The sequence below is a fragment of the Gasterosteus aculeatus genome, chromosome 15 (assembly GCF_964276395.1).
Source record: "Gasterosteus aculeatus chromosome 15, fGasAcu3.hap1.1, whole genome shotgun sequence".
In the NCBI taxonomy this organism is placed as follows: domain Eukaryota; kingdom Metazoa; phylum Chordata; class Actinopteri; order Perciformes; family Gasterosteidae; genus Gasterosteus; species Gasterosteus aculeatus.
Window position 1 is genome coordinate 9456411 of NC_135703.1, and position 23607 is coordinate 9480017.

The 23607-nt window shown below is 43.9% G+C and overlaps 4 protein-coding genes and 1 long non-coding RNA gene across 8 annotated transcripts; 3 read left to right on the forward strand and 2 right to left on the reverse strand.

The window, feature by feature from the left end:
- The first annotated feature begins 115 nt into the window (after positions 1–115).
- Positions 116–2862, forward strand: LOC120833068 (rab GTPase-activating protein 1-like). The gene is made up of 7 exons (XM_040199877.2): positions 116–613; positions 789–866; positions 962–1072; positions 1545–1649; positions 1730–1813; positions 1899–1970; positions 2153–2862. Exons 1-7 carry the CDS (start codon positions 530–532, stop codon positions 2654–2656), a joined length of 1038 nt encoding a protein of 345 aa, XP_040055811.2. The 5' UTR covers positions 116–529; the 3' UTR covers positions 2657–2862.
- ebi3 (Epstein-Barr virus induced 3) lies at positions 2508–5755 on the forward strand. The gene is made up of 7 exons (XM_040199878.2): positions 2508–2650; positions 3184–3294; positions 3385–3499; positions 3613–3712; positions 4494–4611; positions 4721–4884; positions 5349–5755. The coding sequence occupies exons 2-7, from the start codon at positions 3192–3194 to the stop codon at positions 5502–5504; spliced, it is 756 nt and encodes a 251-aa protein (XP_040055812.2). The 5' UTR covers positions 2508–2650; positions 3184–3191; the 3' UTR covers positions 5505–5755.
- A 119-nt stretch (positions 5756–5874) lies between these two features.
- odf3l2a (outer dense fiber of sperm tails 3-like 2a) lies at positions 5875–7754 on the reverse strand. Its single transcript, XM_078089531.1, has 5 exons — positions 7572–7754; positions 7126–7236; positions 6832–6957; positions 6562–6703; positions 5875–6220 (listed from the first exon to the last, which is right to left on the reverse strand). Exons 1-5 carry the CDS (start codon positions 7648–7650, stop codon positions 5875–5877), a joined length of 804 nt encoding a protein of 267 aa, XP_077945657.1. The 5' UTR covers positions 7651–7754.
- A 2443-nt stretch (positions 7755–10197) lies between these two features.
- crlf1a (cytokine receptor-like factor 1a) lies at positions 10198–23071 on the reverse strand. Of its 4 annotated transcripts, none has more exons than XM_040199875.2 (9): positions 22593–23071; positions 19405–19683; positions 18097–18226; positions 17172–17341; positions 13159–13316; positions 11989–12063; positions 11796–11889; positions 11071–11259; positions 10198–10944 (listed from the first exon to the last, which is right to left on the reverse strand). In XM_040199875.2, exons 1-9 carry the CDS (start codon positions 22663–22665, stop codon positions 10928–10930), a joined length of 1185 nt encoding a protein of 394 aa, XP_040055809.2. In that variant the 5' UTR covers positions 22666–23071; the 3' UTR covers positions 10198–10927. The 4 variants fall into 4 exon arrangements, with proteins under 4 accessions (XP_040055809.2, XP_077945660.1, XP_040055808.2 ...); XM_078089534.1 differs by having other exon boundaries at positions 22580–23071; XM_040199874.2 differs by having other exon boundaries at positions 11075–11259; positions 22593–23070.
- Positions 19605–22606, forward strand: LOC120833071 (uncharacterized). Its single transcript, XR_005714268.2, has 3 exons — positions 19605–19734; positions 20660–20999; positions 21096–22606. It is a non-coding gene; the product is annotated as an uncharacterized LOC120833071 (long non-coding RNA).
- Positions 23072–23607: the final 536 nt, after the last annotated feature.

Below are 23607 nucleotides of genomic sequence, written 5' to 3' on the forward strand. Positions count from 1 at the left end.
GTTGTGTGTGTGTCTGTGTGTGAGGGAGATGACAGGTGAGGTGAGGGCTGTAATGGGTGTGTCCAAAGCACCCGTTCTCTCACACACACACACACACACTCGCATAAACCCTGTTGAACCTGTTGCTGCCCGTTCACCCGTCTCCTCCCGTCTCCTTCACCTGACACCGCCTATAAGATAATCTGACTGCAGCACAGTAGCAGTCTGTGTGATTTAAGCGTAGCCGCGTTTCGGCTGTGGGATCTCTGTCAGTTATTCACCTTTGGACTGTGAGCACAGCTTATCTGCGCCGGGACGACTTGGACTCTATTTCCTGTTCACGCTCTTCTGCTTCTTACCTGCATCATTAAATAAGTAAAAACAAGACGATCTTTCTGGACTTTACGTCTCTTGATTCTCTCGACTGCCAGCGTGATCAAAACACGGCTGATGGATTTAGCTAATTCTATCTGGTCGGAATTGGCAGCTCCCTGCAAAGGGCTGTGATTGTTTGTGTGAGTGCGGGAAGCTCCAGGTCAGTGAGGGCAGGATGATGGAAGAGGTGTCCGCGATTATGGCGTACGATTCCCACGTCATGGAACAGATGAGCGAAGACGAGATCTTGGCCTGCCTGGTGGGTGAAACCGGACCTATATTCACACTCACTCACACAACATATTCCTCTGTGTGACAGATCTGACACCTGAGATAGAAGAAGTGGACTTTTGATTGTTTATTATGGATATTTCTTCCACTTCAGTCAAATATGACATGGCTGTATTTCATGAGCTTTGACTCTCTCCCTTCAGATCCCGGCCATTGAGGATAAACTGGGAGAAAGCCGGCTTCAGTTAATGAATCATGATGATTCTTTGGATAAATACATGGTCAGAAATCTTCCACTCCTTTCAAAAGCCGATACGTTTGAGTAGCTTCACTGATGTCCACGTTGTGATTGAGTTCTTCTGTGCGGTTGTTGCAGAAGGAAAACCATCGGCTTCAGCAGGCCGGCCTCCGCCTGGAGCAGGAGAATGACAACCTTGCTCACAGATTGATCAGCAGCAAGGTTGCTTTGAGGAGCGCTCTGGACAAGGTATGATTAGCTACCGCCCTGCAGCAAAAGGGTAAAAGGGTTTATTTTAGAAAAAGCATAATCACCTGCGAAAGGTCATTACTCAGCCTCTCCGAGGGGCATTCAGACTGTAACCCCAGTGAAACCTTCAGAGCATTAGAATAGCAACCGGGAGCAGTCTTCACTCTCCCATAAACAGACCGGCAGCGCAAAGCACGACTCCAAGTTTTCTAAAGAAATGGAAAGAAAACAATGTTATTTTAACATTGTGAAATGGTTCTAGGTTCAAACGTTTCTGACGGTTGTTTCCGTACTCATGTTGAAGAGGCAAGAAAGGCAAGATGGACTTTAACTGGTTCATACTTGTGAGAACGAAAACAATGCAAGACATTTTGGAGAACGGACACACGGCATTCTGGATCTAGCCTTTAACGCGAAATGATCCCATGAAGCACAATACTGTTCTTTTTAACCGAGCCATGTGTGTTTGCAGGCAGAGGACCGAGTGGACGAGCTCACCAAAGAACTCTTTCAGACCAGACATCTACTACAGGCTACGGAAGAGGAGAAAATTGGGAAAGAGGAGGAAGCTGCCGTGGTAAGAGCACCTGGCAGCGATCACGGCGCCTTCGTAAGGATTGACGTGCACGAGTAAAAGCACTTCATCTCTTCTCACAGTCAAAGGAAGTGTTTCGGAGGGAGCTGGAGAAGGCTGAGCAAGAAGTCAGCAGGTCGTCTGGTATTATCGCCGACTACAAACAGGTAGAGAGAGATTCAATGACTGCAGTCGGTAAAGGCCATGTTCTTCATGAGGGGATATACTAATAAAACACGTTCTTCTGCTCAGATCTGCTCTCAGCTGACAAAGCAGGTGGAGAAGCAGCAAGCCACCCACAGAGAAGAGTTGGATGCACTCAAGGTTCGAATGGTGCCCTCCTCTCATTCTCCGCCGTGTTTGCAGTCAAACACCATGTTGTAGGAGATCATATAACAATCCCTTCTCTACTTTCTCTTTCGGGTTGATATCTGTGTTTACCTTTAAGAAAAGATAAGGCTTGACGTCTTGCATTCTTCCTCTGCTCTTATCCTCCACCTTTGAAGAGTGCAGTGAAGGCTTGCTCGCGCTGCCGACGTGCCATGGAATCGGAGGAACTATCTGCCGCAGTTCGGAAGTCTCCAAGCGAGGCGGCGGCGGTAGAAGGCCGCGGGACGGCCAAACCGAGCCGAGGGGAGGACGACGACGCTTCCAAAGATGCAGGGCAGAGGAGAGACGACCAGGAGAAGGAGTCCCTCAGGGCCCAGATCAGGGAGCATGAACAGGAGTTGGCCAAGACTAAACTCCAGATGGTGGAGGCTAAGTGCAAGATCCAGGAGCTGGAGCACCAAAAAGGAACCCTGGCCAACGATCTTCAGGGAGCGAAGAACAACTGGATCAGCAAGGCCTTCACCTCCCTGCGGCCCTCCAGCGAAGGGGGACTTCACAGTATTAGAAAACCCAGAGATGGAGCTCCCACAGTGGGCTGGAAGATCCACAGAAGATCCTTCTCCGGATGGAGCACCAAGAAGCTGTCGTGGCCTCACAAAGACAATCAAGAAAATGTATGAAAGCTGCCACTGTGAATCTGCTGTGGATTTAATAAGAGGATATGACCTGTATTAGTTCACACAGACATGTCAAGTATGTGGTCGATCAGCTGCTATTTCTTGTTTAGTGTGCTAAAGTCACAAAAAGGTTCATTATTCTTGAAATTGTCCTTTACATACTTCCTTTTTTTCATAACAATTTCAATACAATATTCAAACAACTACAACGCAAGTTTTGGTTTGTTGCTCATTGACAGAAACCAAAGGGTTTTCAGAGGGTTTCCTGTGATACATCACATGCACGCTTCCTCTTTCACAAACTATTAAAGTGCTGATCAGCGGCTTCTTAAACACGTACAGACACAGACGACACAGGCTGTAACTTTGTTATCTCTGTACTTTGACATGTGCAGTCAAGTCGAGCGTTACAGAAAATTCCATAGCTAAGAACAACGCAGCCACAGAGTAGAGCGGTTGATATCTTGTTCAGTACAGCAGCTACCGAGCTATTTAGACCGCTGGGCTCAGGTCATCATTTCTCTTACTAGAAGCTCCGATGGCTGCGACGGCTGCCAGTGTGTGCGTCACTGTGACTCTCCTTGTGTGTGTTATGGGAGGTCAAGCCCTGGAGCTGCTGCGGGTGACTTCGACATCAGGCAGTGAGTACCAATCGGTCTGAAAATATGCTCAGTGTTTATCTGGTTTTGTGCTTCCAACATTGTGTTACAAAGTGTGATTTCCTCCCTCAGATCCTCCCTCCGTTCCCACGGTAAATTGTTGGTGCGCGAGCTACCCAAATATGACCTTTTGCTCCTGGCCCGAATCCTCTCGCTCCCCACCAACACACTACATTGCCACTTACAGGTATATTGAAATCAGCTGTCCTCCTCCTGACACCTTTTAGTGAAACCCGAATGCAGTTGTCGAGTGTCGTTGACGAGGGGCTCATTGGAAATACGTGTTTATGTCTTTGTCAGTGAGAGACACAGACACCTGGTCACCAAGCCGTGCCGACTCATCCAACCAGGCACTGCATCCTCTGACCTGGTTTCAGCACCGTCACCCTCATCTGAGCGGGTACCAACTTCATTTACATTTGGGGCAGAAAGACCATTTATAGCTAAAGAGGGAGTTTCCAAACCTGGTTTTAGGGTAAATGAAACCAAGCACACAGGATTCTAGTGAGTCCTTTGACCATAATGTTGATGGTCCAGAATTTGCTGAGTTTGGGGATTTATATTTATTGTTATACAGTAGCTGTAACGTACAACATACCAGGGGGGAAAAAACGTGATCAAAACTGGAAGCCCAGTTGGGGATATCTGGAAGAATTCAGCCAAACAACTTGTCTCGTTCGGGTAGATTTATTGGACAGATCACAGTATCAGCGCCGCGTTTGCAAAAGCAGGAGCAGTTCTGTCGGCACGCGGGCCGGAAGAACAGCTGACTAACATCAGGAAGAACATTACGTTTTGTACTTGGAGCAGGTCCTCCTGTGGTCTCCTTTGCACCCTGCACTCCTCAAGCAGGATAAGACAATGACTCCCTAAATGAGCAGAAAAACGTTTTTGATTATCACCAGTTTAACGTTTTTCTTGGTAGTATGAGGAAGGAAATAATTGCTTAGATAAGGGAAATAATTGCGTCCCTTGCATTTATTGTAATCAATATCTCTTTACATTTATTCATTTTTATAATCTATTCTAAAACATTAGGTGCGCAAACATTAGTACTTGAAAGTGAGACAGTATTTTGAAACATATATATATATATATATATATATATATATATATATATATATATATATATAACGCGGTAAATAATATAATACTTAGCATCTTGTGTTTGTCTTTTTTAGCTCTGGCACTGCCACCTTCCCAACCTGAAGCTCCTCACTAACTACATCCTCAATGTGACGGCAGTTTCTGCTGGTGGAAGCAGCTCCCATCTATCAACTTTCATGTTGGAGGATATAGGTGAGTGCTAGAATGAAGAAAAAGAAATTTAAAAGAAAAGTATTGAACGCACGGTATGATTGATTTATCTGATGATGATGTAATGCAATCTGACTCCTTCTCTCTGCAGTGAGGCCAGATCCCCCCGTAGACGTCCGGGTTTCCCCTCATGACACAAAAAACCTGTTGCTGGAATGGTCTCATCCCCCGACTTGGACTGACCTGAAAATCTTCCCCCTGAAATACCAGATCCTGTACGAGTGGGAAAACAGGGGCACTACGAAGTCTGTCAATGTAAGAATAACCTCCATGAGCACTTATACATCTTGGTGATCTCATTTAAAGTATTAAGTGGTTTAATTACGGCACAGTAGCTTTTAGGTTTGGTTGATTGGAGTGCTTTTCATTTAAATTATACACTATGCTCAAGTGTTAAAGAATGTGTTCTACATTTCTGGAAAATACACAAATTTGTGTTAATCCGTGAGCTTTAGAGGTGAGGCATAATTAACTTTTTAACTGAGCCGGGCGAGCTGCTTCCTTTTGTGTGCTGAGCTTACCAACTCTCCAAGCTGCAGCTTCATATTTAAAGAACAGCACAGAATCGATGCTCTCACAGGCTCAGCAAGACAGCAAATATCCCGAACCGTCTTCCCTTAAACTGCCCAACCATTTCTTTGAGCTACATGGAGTCATTGTGTTGTATTTACATTAAAGCGAGTGATTTAAAAAGGATGTGCATGTATTTCCTCCTGCAGCTGGGTCCATTTGAGGGCACCAGGGTTGAACTGAACGGGCTGACGGCAGGGAGGACCTACTGGTTCCGGGTGTGTGCAAAGGAGCTGCTGGGTCTGGGCGAGTGCAGCGCATGGAGCTCACCCGTAAAATACACCATACCAAGAGCCAAATCCTAGATTTATTTAACCCTCTTCTTTAAAGCCAGCAGGGATGTAAACTCAAGAAGCATCTTTACATGCAGGATTAATGTAAGCAACAGTTGTGTTTTTTTTTTGTTTTATTTATTAAGGAAAGAAATGGATACAATTTTTACAGTGTAATATTTATGTTGAATATTGTGTTGTATTATTTTATCATACTGTACATTTGAGTCGCTTGTCTCTGGTTCAAATGATAAACTGTATAAATCATTGTGATCAATGGCCAAGTTGTCTGATCAGTTCTTACATCAGCAGATTAGGACCCCTTCTTTAAGACACATTTTACCACATCGGAGTCATTTTGTGACATTTGTGGGAAAAATGTAATAAACACAAGGCGTTTTTGTCAGTCAACAACATCCACCACCAGTGGCGTGACAAACTCTGAGTGTCTGACACCCAGGCTGAAGGACGGTGGTTTGGGGAGATGCGAATGGAACTTCTCGGGGCTGTACGAGCCGGGCCCGGGGGTGGCTGAGAAATAATTGGGTCTTTTAGTCCGTTTCTGAATGGAGAAGGAGGGCTGGCGCTGGTGGTAAACGTCTGGGTTTGTGCGTCCGTATCTTGCCGGTCCAGGACTCTTAGAGAGGTCTTCAGAGGGACCTCCGACCTTCCTCCGGCCTGAGAAGCTGTAGCTTGCACTGGAGGGTTTATTGGGAGCCTGGCGGCCCAGAAGATTAGGCAGACTGTAGCTAAAGAGAAGAAAGTGACACGCAGTGCTTTTCATTTTTCAGCAACAGAATGTCCGATTCAAACAAAGAGGCTCGCAATTATCAGCGGAGGAATTAATTCAGGTCGCAACGTAAACATGCACGTTTATACAGTACCAGTCAAAAGTTTGGACACACTTTCTCGAATGTACTGTATGTTATTAAAAAGCTGGTAATTATAGTTCTCAGATTACATTATACAAACGAGTGGCCAGTGCAAATACACATTTGGTTTGCATTATAAGTGGGATTGACTTGAAATAAGATGTTAAATTCATCATCACAGGTTAATCTGGTAGAACAGATACACAGGAACGCCTCACGTGTTGGGCGCAGGCACCGGATCCACAGAGCGGTATCTGGTGCGAGAGCTGATGGTGTAGGATGGGGTTCTGAGTTGAGCGTTGACAGGTGGAGCCTTCTCTGGGCTGTAGGCCCCCGGCCCCGGGGTCTGGAACACCAAGCCTATCAGGCGAAATCGATTTCTTGTTTTGCCTTCATTGATGCGTGTGAGTGTGTGTGTGTGTTTCAAGATGTTTCTCTCTGATGAGTTGATTGTAAACACAATGCAGAAGTTCATATCTTTTTATCACCTCTGTTACTCCCTGTGCGCCTTCCTCCACCCAACATGGAGTAAGAGGGGGTTTCCATCCGGCCAAACCGGGTGACCTTGGCGTCAATATGGTACTTTGGTCCCGGGCTGGAGTCAACAGAGACCACTGCAGAAAACAGGGTGCACAAGCACTCATCCAAAGACCCCTTTAGACCTCATCCAGTGAAATAAACCAATTCCAGAAAGGTGTTTGTCTCAGAAAAGGAGACCCTGCGAGTAAAAACCAGCACACAGCAGACCAGTACAACAGAAATATACAACAACAGCAACTCACTGGCACTGCTCATGCGGCTGTGGAAGGAGTATGCAGGGCTGCTGGGCTTGGTGATGTCATGGTTAATGTATCCAACTGTAGGTGGCAGAGCGTAGCGTCCGGGGCCCGGGCCTGACAATGAGGAGAGGAGGAGGAGGGGGAGGAGGTGGAGGAGGAGGGTAATGAAAATGATGCAACAGCTTCAGCTCCGTGCGGCAGTGTGGCTCTCCCACTGCTCTCTGGCTCGCTCTGTGTTGTCTCTGATTATTTCCATATGGAGCTCTTTCTCTCATTTGCTATGGACATGCATTTTAATGTTCTTCCTCTGCATGTTGGACTCCCACTCTAGTGGACACCCCCAACAAGCCTGGAGCAACGGCAGTGTAATTCTGTACGATTTCATAGCAGAAACCAGTTAACACACACACACGCACACACTTAGAAACATACAGATTTCTTAAACTGACCTCTTTCTTTTGCAGAGATTATCGGCCGTGTCCTCGGCACCTCTTGCATACTCTGCTGGCCTCCGTCTTCCTTCTTCATCTTTGTGCCCTTCTCTTCCTCTTTGGGTCCTGTGTCACTTCAGACACATTCTTTTGTGTGTGTGTGTGTGTGTGTGTGTGTGTGTGTGTGTGTGTGTGTGTGTGTGTGTGTGTGTGTGTGTGTGTGTGTGGGTGTGGGTGTTTCCATGTGATGCACAACATCCTGGGCTGAATTATACATAGCCGTCAAACAAGTCTCAAACTTACCCCCACCTCCTGTTCCTCAAAATCTCCTTAGTTTAAAGGTTTTCACCGGGCGGTCCAACAAATTGCCTTTGTCAAGTGGGAAAACCAGTGAACAGTTAAGTGTAATTCTTAAGTCTCTGCGAGAGGAATGTCGCTAACATGTAACGCAGCTCCTTTGCCATCCTATTGTGAGGCATTAGGTTACTACAGCGGGTGTGTGTGAGGAACCTCTCAGCTACACCCTGTATGTTGTAACTAATAGCGTCTCAGAGGACTTGCTATTAAAAATGGAAGGACTTACACGGATCTCCTGTTGCAAGTGGATATTTAATACGCTCAAGAGTGTAATGAAAACCATGGATTGGTGAGTTTGAACTGTTTTTTGTCACTAAGTAAATATATTTTTGTATCAGTGTAAAAGTTTTAAATGAACTGGTTGGTAAATTTAGCAAGTCAGAAAAACAATGTTTTAATTATTGAAAAAAAACTCCAGGGATGTTTGTGCATTTTGTTTTCTATTGTTAGTTCAACCACTCACGGAGGGAAGCCAAAATGTTCCGTCCCTTAGGAACTAACTACTGTACATACATCTACCCAAGACCTGTAGTTAGTACTTAGTTTTGAGGTTCCTAACATGTACATGTACAGTATTTATCATCCATAAATTCCGAGATATTCCTTCAGATGATCTTATTTAAAAAATATATCCTCTATATATATATATATATATATATATATATATATTATCATGTGAGGGAATTAACTAAAATATATATGTTTTTTCTTGTTTTTTCGCAAAACATTGTAGGAAATTGGTGAGCAGCCACAGGAAAGGGGAAGTATATTTCCACCATATTGAATAGTAAGCTGCTTTGACTGCTAGCAGAGCCCAGGGGGAGCATCTGAAACGCGTCAGAAAAAAGCCCTGAGGGGGAACTCACTTCCAACAGATACAGAGATGTTTGCCTTCCAGCGTGAGAAACCCAAGTAGACTTTTACAGTCTTGCTCTCCCACTCTACTAATCCCTGCACACAGAGGTAACTAAGGCCTTTAGGGCAGAGTTATGACCCCACACTGGTTAAATATTAAGCACGGCTGCACCTCAGGCGCAGTAATACAGCTCCGCGGTGTCACCTGCAGGAGACGAACCTGCTCCGCTGACGGCAAACGCAACCACTTATGTGTTGAGCTTTTCCGAGAAACGGAGAGATGATACAGCAAGCATCGCCCTGTTGTTGTTGTTGTTGTTGTTGTGGGACTGGCATCCAGAAGCAGCCTGGATTCAATAGGGAAGGCCTAGGTCAAAGTTTATACAGATTTTTCATTGCACTCTTCAAAGTTTGCATTTGTGTTGTTGTTTTTTTGTTGTAGTTAGAAGGACATCTTTGCGATAAGTCAAATGGACATTTTTTAATTGTTTTGGAAAAATTCAATTAAATAATTAGATTTTAAGTACAGACAGCTCCACCGTGTGGACAGCGTTGTGAGAACAGCAATCTTTGTGCTGCTAAATGCTAAATTATGACCCTTAGATGGTGTTCTTGGTCACTAATGTTGTTTTTCAAGATGCTAATTTTGCATCATCATAAAGTACAACTTTTTTATTATTCCATAGTTCATAAAAACTATTGTAATCTTAGCTATTATTCTTTAACAAAATATGGTCAATTTAAACACATTAAGATGGGTAGTTTCTGCCTTCCTGCAAGGTGCACTAAAGAGATAAAAAGAGACGGCATATAGAGGCCATGTGTTGAAACAATTGTCACAATTTGGTTGTTCTTTACTTGATTCGACTGGATGACTGAGCATGCTCACATGCTGCTGTGGACTTTGAAGCAGATCTGGAAATTGAGTAGAAAGTAGAAAAAACAATAAAAACAATAATAACTGACACCTGTTGATAAGTTACATTAAGGCTATTATTTTGCATCACATGTTTTCTGAAACGCAATTTTAATATGGAAACGGTGCATTATGTTATTAAATATATGCTAATTTGGCTTCATTTAAGGTTGAAAATCATTGTTTAATTTTTCACATCTTAAAGATTTTTGAGGATTCAGCACAGAGGATTATCCATTATCTTATAATTACTCCATATGTTCTTTTAACAGACATCATTTATTTTACGGTGAATTTATGACATTATTTTTGTATTCTAAAATCGTATCTTTTGATAACTTCCACTGATAGTGTCACTCCAAGGCACACAATGTATTGCAGGCATGCTGCTTATTTGGGTGGTGATGTGAAGAGAAAATGAAATGTGATTTTGTCCTTCCAGGGTGGATGAAGTCTGCTGTAGCGTGCAGCCAACTATAACCTGTACAACAACAATAAAGATCAATGACAACTTCCCTCGTTGCTATTTCTTTACTAACTAAACATAACTTAAGACATAAAACATAACTTTATACAGATTTAAATATGCTGGTACAATTCAGTACAAAAATAAAGGCAGTGAAACGTCTCCATAAACAAACACCATCACGTCACCAGACACATCGCTCAGAAACACGTAACTGCAGCATGGACCAGTTTGGCACTCACATGACAAAGCATGACATGGAACTACTGTATGATATTTGTGTAACTATTCTTCTTCTCCATCGGGACAACGATGGCCTCTGGAGTCTCCCAGGATGCTGAACTGCCACTAGATGGTGCTTTGGATCCACAGGAAAAGCTCAACAAAAGGTCAGACAATACTCTCAGATGCTCGGGAAACACTTTTAGTTTCTTTGAATCTGTTTTGATCGCTTTAGAGCACATTATTCATGCTACACCTCCACTCTAGGAAGCAGAATAGTCCACATGGGCTCTTGCTTATGATGATAGCAGGATCAGTTACATCTTTTCCGACTGAAAAAGGCTTCTGATGATGACAAGATAAATCCCACACTTTCCTTCCTCTCGCAGGTCACGGCTGGTGTTTGCACAAAATGTCCACATCAAAATGTCATATAATCCCCATATATGAATACAATCTGTCTTTCTCTCTCACACACACACACACACACACACACATAGACAAAGAACACACTCCCTCACTGGTTTTCTGCTCGTTGAAGCAGCAGTGTGCTAGGATTTATCCCCTTGGAGAACCTAAATAAAAAGGACAAATCTGTTACAAATCAGCTTCCATAAAACCACACAGTTTGTACTTTGAGTGCGTATCTGCTTGTGCAGTTGATTTTAAATACGTGTGTCTCCTGCATTAGTGATGCTTACCTACCTGGTTGCGAGCTTTGTGCGATTTCTGCATCAGCACTCTCCACTGGTCGTACAGCTTCATGGAAATGCTGCTGCAGCCGTAGGCGTGTTTCCGCACCCACCCAAAGAACTGCTTCAGCTCCCTGCGGAGGGTGGAGTTGGAATCCCCGCTGGACTTTGAGTCACAGGAGCCCGACATCAGTCGCTCTGCATGACAGGGAGAAGGAAGAGGGAATGAGACGAAAGTAAAACCAGCGTCGTTGTTTTCTGTAATGAAACATTTCACAGAGCGGCAGTGGTGGCTTTTCAGTGACTTTTAAACACACGGAAGGATCCTTCCTGTATCGCAGAGTTATTACACTCGTTTTGCTAAAAGCAAAGAGGAAGAAGTGATAAATTGCTCAAGATGTGTCCGTGCGCTGTGATGTGCGTGACCGCACGGAGCCGTGGGAGGTTCAGGCAGCGAATGCACGCAGTAACCGATAGGACCTCTCCTTCAGTCTGGTGCCGTTGCCAGATTTCACGGGGAGTTCTGGGAATCCCTTCAAGTTTTTGGGGTTTTTTTTACAACCCGTGTTTTCTTTTCATAGACACGGTCATCATTCCAAAAATTATTACGATACTATTTTACCGCGATTTCCTTGTTAATTCTTTTGAGGCAACAACAGCGGTTGTCCACAGCTTCACAGCCAGCGAAGCCCTTTCTGAGTAGCCGCACGCGGCGTGTGTGAGTGTGTGCTCACCGCTGTGCGGCGTGGATGCGGCGGTCGGATGGCTCCACTCGCTCCAGATCCCGGCTTTGCGAGATCCGTAGATGCCCACGGGGTTGCAGCGGACCTAGAGAAGATACAACAATATAAACACGGACTTTTGGTCTTTGGTACATTCACATACGCTGAAACAGAAACACACACACGCAACCTGCCCGTACTTTACCTGGACAAAATACACTGTTCCAGGTCTCAGTCCAGCCAATCTACAAGATGTCTGATTCCCAACATCATCCATCACCTACAGGGGGGAAAAAAAGAGCCAAACACAGAAGAGTTGGAGGTCTAAAAACCAATGTGCGTGAAATAAAACACAAGAGTCAAGATGTAGGAAACCATGAACAGACCGAAGCACGCATGCACGCCACATTGTTTAGTGACTCCTGATCAACGTGTTTATGAAAATGTTTTAATGTCCATGCCCGCTGGGTAGATATCTGCTCTTTATAACTTTATAACAAAGCTGCTTGTGTCCTGAGCAACACACACATGAGCATGCACATGTACTCTGTTACCGTACGTGACAGCGGGAATAAAGACGGAATAGATGGAGAGAAAGAGACGCCCACACGCGGCCGTTAATAATCGTGTCTAATAGTCCCCACTTTCTCTCTCTGGCATCCAGTCTGTAAACACTTGTTAAGGAACGACCGGCAACAGAAAGCAGGTCGGGGGAGTACAGGCATCGGAGGGCTAATGATGTGACGCCGGGAAGCCAAATCGGCAGACGTTGCCGCTGAGCGTCTTTACGGCCATATTGAAGGCATTAACAGCTGAGATGTATCCCTCCATTCCTCAGCATGACCTCATGATTAAGGGTCGGTTCAGAGGGAAATGGCGTTTTGTTTTCACTTCCAAACCCCTAAACCCTCGGATTTGAGTCTCCTCTCTCCTCCTTTGCAGCGGCCTCATCCCTCCGACGCCGTCCTTCCACTCCCCTTCTTTTCTTTTTCCACTTTGCGAGCAAAGACTTGCTTGTATTACAGTGCTGTGTAATTCCACCTTAATTACAGAAGAATCTTCACTCGTACCCAGAGGACTCAAATGATTCCTGGGAAACGCCATTGGCACGGCTGAGGGATTTACACTGTATTTTTCATTCATTAAAAGTTTGAACAGGGATATACACAGTGGCTGTGGCTGGGCTTTGTCTCCTGATGAAAACCTGACTTCTAGATGCATGTCTGATGAAAGTCAACCCATCTGGCAGCGGAGGCCTCCATCAGACTACATTAGGGGTGATTACAGCATTAGGATGAGAAACAGCTGCAGTGATATATCTGTTTGTGTGTGAGGGACAAGGAATAGAGATTTATGTCTTCGTCGTCCTATATACCTTCCAGTCTTGGCTGTCCTCCAGTCTGTAGCGGATCTGGTATTTGGCCTGGAACAGGAAGTCTTTGAGAGCGGGCGGAGCCTCCCAGCGAACACCCAGCTGGTCCTCCAACTGACCGACACGACTGACAGTCACGCCCGACGGAGGGTCCGTGGTCACTGGAGGAAGAGGAGGAGGTCATCAGGCAAGCTGAAAATCATACCAGTTCTAAGCTTCCAAATATTTACACATTTTACAGGACAAGGATTAGTCAACGAATCAATAAAAGTTAGTCGCAGCGCTGATCTCATCACATCCGATTCCAACTAATCAGATTCTAAATGCTTCCCAAAAATCACCTCTGTTGTGTGAAGACAAGTAGCGCTAATCACTCCCATCCACGACCAAAAGTCAAAAAATCTGTTTGTTATTATAAAGATGAGAATCAAAATCCTCACATTGGAGACGCTGAAGCCAATATTTTACACCAAACTAATGAAGAATTTCAGACAGGAAAGAATCTGTAAAGCCTTACTGGCTTTTCTTTTTCTCGTCACCATTTAACTCTCTGTGAAGATGTGAGCAAACATATAGAGCAACATTGTCATTCATTGCATCTGGCCACCAGACAAATGTCCAATGTCCTGATCTGTATTTTTATCTGCAACATTCTATTCTAGGTAAACTAGCTATTGTACCGATTTTCAATAGATAGAAGTTCGGTTGGTACGAGCGGTGAAGGTGATCCAGTAAAGTTGCGCGCTGGAAAAACAAACCCGAGCTGAAGAACGCCGAGGGCAACTGTAGAGTTGGTTTACATTGTGTCAAGTAATCCATTTTTATTACAAAAGCTTAAAGGATTTGAAAAATCTCTTGAATGAGTGTGCTGCTAATCAACCAGCTGCATTTCTATTTATTTTTGGGAAAATTAGTTTGTGACTATAATTTGAAATTACTGCAAACAGATGAAAACAGATTTCATGTGAGGCAACCGGGTTTTTCTTCTATTTATTACATCCATTAACAAGTCGATTTCTATCCTAAAGACCAAATGATGTACTTCTGGTGGACAGATGGCGCAAATGATCGATTTTGGCCAAGAATTGGTGTTTAGGGGCTTTTTCAAAAATGTTGCTTACGTTTGCAGTGTCAAGAAATCCACTTAATTTAAATCTAAAGCGATGGAAGTGATGTCTTCATGTGAAAGAGCTCATTGAAGGATTTTTCAGCATTGGCGGAGGTTTGTGGTCTCTGAAGAGTTGACTTGTGTGAACTGGAAGAGGCTTTTTCATCTGACAACGATTATCTTTTTGACAAACAAACATCTCTTCTGACAGACCATTATTTTAACTCTACTCGCGTTCTGTTTTGGTCTTTTGAGATTGTTTCAATATAGACTGCAGTCTCTTTTCATAATGTCATCCCTCGGCGATAAACAAACAAGACAAACTCGGAGGAAAGAAGAAGATGGGAAAGATTTAGTGGACGGAAAAAAGAGGGTTTTAGAGGATTGTTTACTGTGTTCAAAGGAACCAGAGACTTCAGACGTGTCAGTTGTTACTCGTGGGGGATTTTAAGTGTAAATATAATGAGGGTACGTACAGTAAGCCGTCGTATAAAACTACATTTTTAACACAAAAGTGGAGTAAACAAGTTTAGTTTTATAGCCCTAGTAATGTTGGTGCAATGTTCACACTAATTGCTAATTAAAAAACAATGACATGACACATGCTGATATGGTTTCAGTTATTCTTATGCTCACTGCAATTAAGCTTAACCCGCGTTTATCGTTTTTTTCAGACAAATCATTTCCAAGTACAAATAAAATCCTAACCTTTTACCTGAAATGTGCACTTTTTGTTTAGCAATGTTGTTTTTCACTCAAATAAAACATTAGCATAAAGAAAGCCAATCCACTTTTCCATGTTGATAAGAGCATTAAAATTTAAAAATATGGAAAAAAATAAATGAAGGGATATTTAGAATTGATAAAAATTTGCGATTAATTGTGATTAATTGTGGTTATGATTAATTTTGAGTTAACATTGACATAAATGTGATTAATCGTCATTAAATATTTTAATCGTTTGACAGCACTAATATATATATGACTAGTACATTTTAATTTTAACATCATTATTATACATTATCTTTTAATTAGATTTTATAGTTGTTACTATATATATTATATTTTTTCAAGACAATTAGGCCATTTTCACAAGAATAGCCAAGATATCTAAAGACAATAAGACAATTGACTTGTGTAAAATAATCACACCTTTGCAGCTTTCTTAGAAAAGAAAATCATTTAAATGGTATTTTTAACAAGGAATAAAACAATCTGTGCGCTGGAAAGAGGAACTGTGCAGCACCAACATATATAAGGAGCCTTCGGCAACAAAAGCCAATGAGACCTGTCAAATTACAGATGAATCATTGTAAACATTTATTGTCTCATCCCACTGCACATCCTCATCGCAGACAGCATTACAAGTTGCCTCTAGTCTTTGGGCTCAGAGGGCTCCACATGACTGAGGAATGCAGAGGAAAACTGTGGGTGGTTCCACCTCGCCTTAACAACCGATTGGACAAGACGGGCGACGTGAGTGACTCACAGCAGCTCAAAGCAGGTGCGGTTTCTGTGTTTTATGACCTGCTACTGTTGTGGAAACTGCTTGCATGACAATAATGGTCGGGGCAACCCGAGCGTAACATAACCCCCCCCTCCCCCACACACACATAAGTCCAGAAACTGCCTACACCTTCCCCTTCCTCTCTGTTTCTATACAGCTACCAGGCCGTGCCCTGCCCTCCGGCTGTTTCTACAGGTGTGTGTGTGTGTGTGTGTGTGTGTGTGTGTGTGTACATAAGGTAACGGAAAAGGGATTACGGTCTGATGAACTCTCGTTTCCTCGCTGGTGACGCGTTCTCCTCTGAGGCTCTGTATGGTTCGACTCTCGGTACGACTCGCCGACACCGCTTAGATGCGTGCTGAACCGCGAACGAGGAGCTTCAAGCTAATCAGATTCTATTATTGCAGGTCTTAAAGCCTCAAAGCCCAAACTCCTCAGGCATCGGGGGTCTGCAGCCGGCTCAGAGCGGGGATTAGGGTCGAGGATCAGTCTGGAACATTCCAACAGTACATAGGAGGGGGTTGTGTGTGTGTCCAGTATGCATGAGTAAAGAGAAAATTAGCACATCAAAAGAGAGGGCGTTTTCATTCGTCACACACACACACACACACACACACGCCTGTCCAAGGTGTGTGCGCGGATATGTGCATGAGCGTGTGAGTATTTTTCAGAGGATAAAGAGGGAAGAGAATCATTCTGATCTCGTCATTTTGCTTAAACCTCCCTAAGCGACCCCGTAACAAAGCTTTAAAAGGGAACGCCGCTTATCCTATCAGTGTAAAGCTGGACGACTGCTAGTGAACAACTTGCTCCAAAAAGCCAAAAGCCATAAAGAATTAAACCAATTTGTTGCCGGTAGGAATAAAAAAGACGGTTTTATAAAGCGAAAAAGTCGTTTGCGGTTGCTGATCCAAGAGGTCATGAGATAATAAAGGGGCAGGAACAAGTCACTTAGCTTGCATTTGGCCCCCTCGTTTCCCCCGCTTCAATTTACGGTTATAGAACTACTTTATTCCACACATCAGACCGTTACCATAATTTCAAATATAAATCCATCTGTACGAACTTAGAGCCACTGGTACGGGCCAAGAAAATATCCAGCAGATAACCAAGAATTGTTTAAAAAACTGATTAAAAAGCACAATATAATGTGTTAAGAAATAAGCTTCAGGGGCGCTGCCAGACATACTTCTTTTATATTTTATTTACATCTTGCCGCTGTCTCAACGTTCAGCTAAGACAAATACCTCTGAGGCATGAGAGTGAAATCAATCCACTCAACTCACCCCGGGGCGAGAAAGAAAATAAAGAGAAAATAAAAGGATGATGTCTCGTTCCGTCCTTGTATCCACTGTTATTTATTAACGAGGGGGGGCAAAGTTCACTCCTTTTCACACTCACCCACGTCTAGGATGTCGAGAGTCATGACATCGGACGTAGCCTGCCCAAGCTGGTTGGAGGCCTCCACCCAGATCTCGTAGGGCGTGAAGAGGTGCAGGTCCCGCGTGATGCTGCAGTAGTACGGCTGCGTATGACTGTAATCCTCACACTCCTTCTCTTTGCCGTACCACCTGGGAGGGAAGGACAAGCAACCTCATTTTCAAAATGTAGCCTTTCCAGCTGAAAACCCCTCTTCCTAATTCTACTGCTGTTGTTATTTTTAACGCAAGATTCTCAAAGGTGATTTGGTATCAGCTAAATGACATGTAATGTAATGTATTTTGTATATTTAATTAGTTGATAAAATATATAAAATATATTTTGATAATTTACAGGTGTTATTTTACACATACATGTGGGTCAACCTCACAAAAATAATCTCAACGGATTTTATGTCCTCAAAATGTTCTCAATGAGCAACAAAATGTACTGAGGAAACTTTAAAGTTTTAAAAATTGCTTTCTAACCCTTGTTAGAATTTTTTTATGTAAAATGCCAATAGCAAAAAGTTCAAATGTAATTGTATTTTAAATACAAGGAACAGAAATTCTGCCAATCCCTGATTGTAAACATTGAAATATGATTTTTTTTTTTTATTGTCATTAGGAAGGATGGAAGCCCCTTTTCTATTTAAGGGTTTCACCGTTTTGCAACTTTTGTGAGGTTACATTGTTACTGGTCTGTTCACCAAGCTGGATGTTTAGCACATTTGAACTTTACTTGGTTTTCACGCCCTACATTTACAGCCCAGTGGCAAAACAAAATCCAAAGTTGATTAAGTAACTATGTATCTATCAATTAAGAGTATGTTGTATTAATTCAGACGCTGTCTATAATAACAATCACGTTGGTAATGTGTGCAGCCGCATTGTGTCTCTGTTACTACCTGAGTTTGTACTTGAGGGTGTACAGCGTGCTGATGTTAGTCTCTCCTTTTCCTCCAGGGGCCCAGCTGCAAGTCAGGTCTTTGGTGTTCCTGGACCAGCAGGTCAGATTGACCGGCTTCTCTGGAGGCACTGGGACAGGAGGGGCGACCGGCGGACAGATGGGGGCGAAAGGGGTGGGAAAAAAAGAAAAAACAGACATGAGAGACAGAAGAGAGTGGCGCAGAGACAGAGAAGGTGGAGGCAAGATGTAGGGTCACTGGGGGAACAACGTTACCTTGAGCCATTACTTCAGCCCCGTCCTCCTGAGTGTAATTCCCCCACTATCGGTGTTCCTCAAAAAGTGGTGTGTTTTTCTCTTAATTGGAGTGTGTGTGTGTGTGTGTGTGTGTGTGTGTGTGTGTGTGTGTGTGTGTGTGTGTGTGTGTGTGTGTGTGTGTGTGCGTGCTGTCTGATTTGGTCCGACTCGGGATCCCTGCCAACATTCCTCGTCTCTCAGAACACAGGGTGCTCAACACCAGCGTCGCACAGAGATTAGGATCCTGACTGCTTCTCCTTGTGTGTGTGTGTGTGTGTGTGTGTGTGTGCGTACGTGTGTGTCAGACAAAATGGGGGCACGTGTTTCATCGTGGTTATGGTTTTTTTCATCTCCTCACCTTTTCACAGCCGTAGATTAATGCCGTGTATGTTTCTATGTTTGGGAACTCCAAGAAACGGAGTGAAAAAGATAAGAGTGAAAAGTCACGTGGGACGTGTAACTAAATGTAAATGTGCATTTTAGTATTTCCCGAAATGAATAACTTTCTATTGAAGATAGACCCTTGAGAAAAAGGTTTATTGGAGGGCATTGCGTCAGCCAACAAAACTTTTAACCCTTCCAAAAAAGGGTCTATGTAAATGCTGGTCCTCACACTCGAACATGTGTCTGTGTAAAATTGTCTTATGACCCATGACCTGTGAGTGATTGTGCGAGTAATGGACCACGCGGGTCATTGAGGCCTCTTACTAGCAGGAATATTAAACATAACATACGCCACCGAGACACTTTACACTCTGTACCCACCACTTTGTTGTTGTCTCCCCTTATTCCCATTTCCTTCCCTCTGCTCTCACTGTTCTTCCATAAATTACCCTTTTTCTGTAACAAGAGTCAACGAAAGAAGCAAAGACTAAATGCAGACAAAGACTCCAGAGAAATGTCGGCCCAACAAGTATCCTGATAAAATGACGAAAAATGAAACTATGGACTTCTACGTGAATGGAACCCAGCTTGAAGAAACCCAATTGAGCAGTGATGGACGTTGACTTACTGCCGACGTAGAGGCAGGAGCCGGCCATGATGTGCCCCTTGTGGTTGTGGCAGACCAGGTTGTCGCCCGACGTCTGTCTGGAGGCGTTGAGGCCGGCCAGCGTCACGCTGAGGTTGGAGGGGCTCAGCACTCTGTACAGGGAGCTGGGCAGCTGTCGACCGTTGAGCGTCCAGAACAGAGAGCCGGCGTGGACCCCGAGGTCAGGGTGGACCCAGCAGCTGGCGGTCAGGTTGGACCCCATGCGCAGGACGGGGTCCTGGGGGTATATTACTGCTACATCTGGAGGAGACGGGGGGGAGCAGAGGAAGGCGGTCGATGACACGCAAAAAGGTCAGTTCGCTCGTCAGTCCTACGAGGCGGGTGAGGGCAACGGAGTAGGGTCTCCTCTGGCTCCGATTAGACCGTTTCAAAGTCTAAAGACGTTGATGACATCACAGTGGCGTCATGGAGGTTATGAGTTTGAGTTAAAACTATAGATATTAAAAATAAAACCTGCACTGCAAAACTGGGGTGTAAAGTTAAAAGTTTATCAGACATAAGATTATCAGACATGACATGAGATGGGTAGATTATCTGTTTGTTATCTTTTTTTTAAATTATAGCCCACAAATTATTGCGTGGATCGTTTTATTCGGCAGAAATAAGACAAATAACAAGAGCAAAGTAAACATGGATGTCAGAAAAGGATCCTGTTTACTGTTTGCTTCATTAGTAACAAGGTGATGGCGGCAGCTTATTCTCATATGATGGAAACAAAAAAAGTCCCAGGCATGATGATACTGTGACGGAAACTGGCAAAGTGTTAATTTATTTGGATACAAGGAACAGAAATACAAGAAAAAATGCCCACCTAAGTAGAAGACATTATGAAAACAACTCATGATGATGTCGAAGCAGAAATGACTGCAGTGAGAAAGAGCCTCAACACTTTGTCAGACCGCCGCAAATCTGCGCCTGGGGCCCAAATCTATTCACCTCACGCTGACAGACATCGTGGCCCTTTACGGAGGAGACGGCTTTGAAGAAGTAAATTCAACTGTAACTCCACACGTACGTCAGTATCACAACTCCTAAAAACTCCAGCTTCTACGCAAACACGCCCCCAACTCTCATGCACTCACGTGAATACATACAAACACATGCAAAGAGGCCGTATTGTCTTTGTCACCGGATACGGGGGGGCTTAAAGGGGGGTCGTGATTAGCAAATCATTTGCTGATCCAGCTGAATAACAATCAGTGTTTATGTATTCCAGGCGATGAGGACTCGAGTCTGCCCCGGAGCCGGTTGTGAAGCCCTCTTTACACCCAGTCCTCCTCAGGACGATAGACACAATTACTGCTGTTTATTGTCTCTGCTTGACACGCTGAGTGAAGGAAATGGCTTGTAAAGTATTATTTGTTTGGAGAAACGGAGGGTGCTTGAAGCCCAGCTCCGATCGAGGGCCGGGGACGAGTTCAACCCTCCGACAGTGGAGGATGGAGACGGCAAAGGATGATTGTTTCTTTTCTCGTTGTTTCAGCGAGAAGACATTTTATATTTTTAAGTCTTTGGTGGAGTGAAAACCATTTCCTCTGGGCTGTCGGTTTTCAAAGGTATGTGACCTCTCCTCTAGCTAAAGAACTATTTGCTCTTCTCTCATCCAACAGTTCAAAGAAAGCCTGGACTTTTCTCTGTCTGTTGTACAATAGAGGCACAATTTGATGGGCCAGTGTGGACAAGCTAAGACGAAGAAGTCACGCAACATCTGGGCACAGAGAGCCTTGAAAAACCCCGCTGATAAGGGACAGAACAGACAGCGCCGGATGTTTGTCTCTTCAAATTATCATTATGAAGTCTACCTTGGAGGTATTTAACTGATTCTCACATCTGGAGAGAGGAGGGGTTACCCAGGTCTTAACAGTACATGTACCAAGGGTTATTAGAATGTGTGTTTATGTTAAAAAGCAGATTGTTGGTTGCATTGTGTGTTTTAAAATGTGGTCTTAAACAATCCTATTCCAACAGAAATACCTCTTTATGTCCCAGCAGTAGTTATAAGCTTAACATTTATGGGATTATGATCTGCGTTAATTATACGTTGGGAAGAAAACATTTAGACTGTTTGTTCCAGTGGCGTCTGAAAACCACAGTCCTCACTGAGAGAAAGGGAAGCGCTCTCCATTATTACACCGAATAAAACAGTAATGACCAATTAAGCCCTGTAATAAACAGCCGGGCAGCTTGTGATCAAGGCCCATTGTCCCTGTAAGCCTCTGAAACCATACTTTCTTTTATCAGCTCCTTTTAAACAGGCTGAAAAACAGTAGATCCTCTCTGACGAGCTTTGCCAGCGAGCTCCATAAAATCTAATCCAGCCACTTAACAGGGGAAGCGGGACATAACTTTGAATTATTTATGTTACTGTGCATTAAGCTGCCGGTTAACATTCTCCAAAACCCGAGCAAATGATGTCACTGTTATGTTGCGGTGTGTAAAGCCCCCCTACTCTCCATGTGTTAAACGAATTATGGCCCGACTTGTTGAAATTCAGCCCCCCGGGAGATGAGTTCCCTCTGCGGGGATAAAGGCAATATACTGCAGCGGGACCACATCAATAACACGAGGTGTCAAGAGGACAAAGTGTCGTTAGTCCTTTTGAATGTGTCCAGGAATCAACCACAACCCTATTAAAAGAATCACTTGAGTCCATTTCCATTGGGGACACGTATTCAAAGCACAGGAAAGATCATAGTGTGTCATATTTACATAATGCGATCTTATTATAGAAATAGAAAGTGTTTTAAATATTTGTTCTATTATATTCCTATACTAAAATTACTGTGGCTAGTAGTGTCCACCCAATGACTAACATCATGTTAAATATATTGAATGTGTTGTTACTAGGATATTCTTTAACTGTTTACATTGACTATCACCCTTCTAAAACAACATATTTTCTTAATTTAATCCCTCATTGATATCCCAACTATGATCCTAAATATATCCATCAAGGATTTTTATTTTTAAAAATCACGCATCCCAGACCAGGACACTGTCCCGCAGAGCTGTTTTCCAGACGGTCCTCTGGGTGTCACAGGGACACGACTGGTCTTATCCGACCAAAGACGCCCCGGCTATGCGCCCAAAACCCAAACCTTGGCGCATCGGCGTGGAATTTACGCGTGGAACTTACGTGTGGAACTTACGTGTGGACAAGGACAGCACGCCGGGACTGTGCAGCATGAGGAAAACCAAGCAGATATCCAAGACGACTTTCATCCCCCCCACGCCAGCCACCCCCCCTCCCCGACCCACAGTTCCTTTGAGGTCCCTTTCTTGATTCCTCGTCCTCGTGTTGTTGTGATGTCGCCTTTTCCCCTCTGTCTGTCTCTCTCTCTCTCCCCCCCTCACCTCCTCGATCTTGGATAGAAATTACGCACAGCGTGGAAAGAAGAAAGAAACAAAACAGGACGGGTTCAAAATAGTCCGGACTGGGAAAGCAGTGCACTGGGAGGAAGTGGAGAAAGTCGCCCTTTGAGGAGCCTTTAGGCGAGTGAGCGTCCCGGCTGCGCGCTGCTCGCTTCTCCAGGCTTCCTGCAGCTGAATCATACACAAGTTCATACTTTCTAAGCCCCTCCTCTCTCCCTCTCTCCCTCTCTTCCTCTCTCTTCCTCTCTCTTCCTCTCTCGTCCCACTCAGTCGCCAGTCACCCCCCCCCCCCCCCCCTCCTCCCTTTCCCTTTGCTTTCACCAACCTCTCCCTCTTCAGTGATGGGTAGGGGGGTGGGAGGGGGGCGGGGGGGGGTCGTTCACTTCCACTGAATCACTCTGTTTCTGTTACTTTCCAGGCCCCAAGCCTCTGTTTGACTGTTGAGTCACTCAGGAGTCTTTCGTTTAATCGATTTTATTGCTTTTTAATAATTTTTTTGAATCCACCAAAGCATAAGTAAGACTCAGTTTAATGATCATTTACAATTAAAAAATTATGAAGTGTATTATGAATGTGAATTATATTATGAAGACCAAATAAAACATTCCTGCTTTTACCAATGAGAAGGTGAATAAAAGAGCAATAAAATGCCTTCCAACAGCCTTACTTGGTCGGTTACAGGCAGCAGCCTTTGGCGGCTAATGTTTGTTTTGTATGATAACGGTCTACTTTTGATACTGAAGCATATTTTTAAGCGTTTAGCATTATCTTGTATCTGTGACTTATAACAGC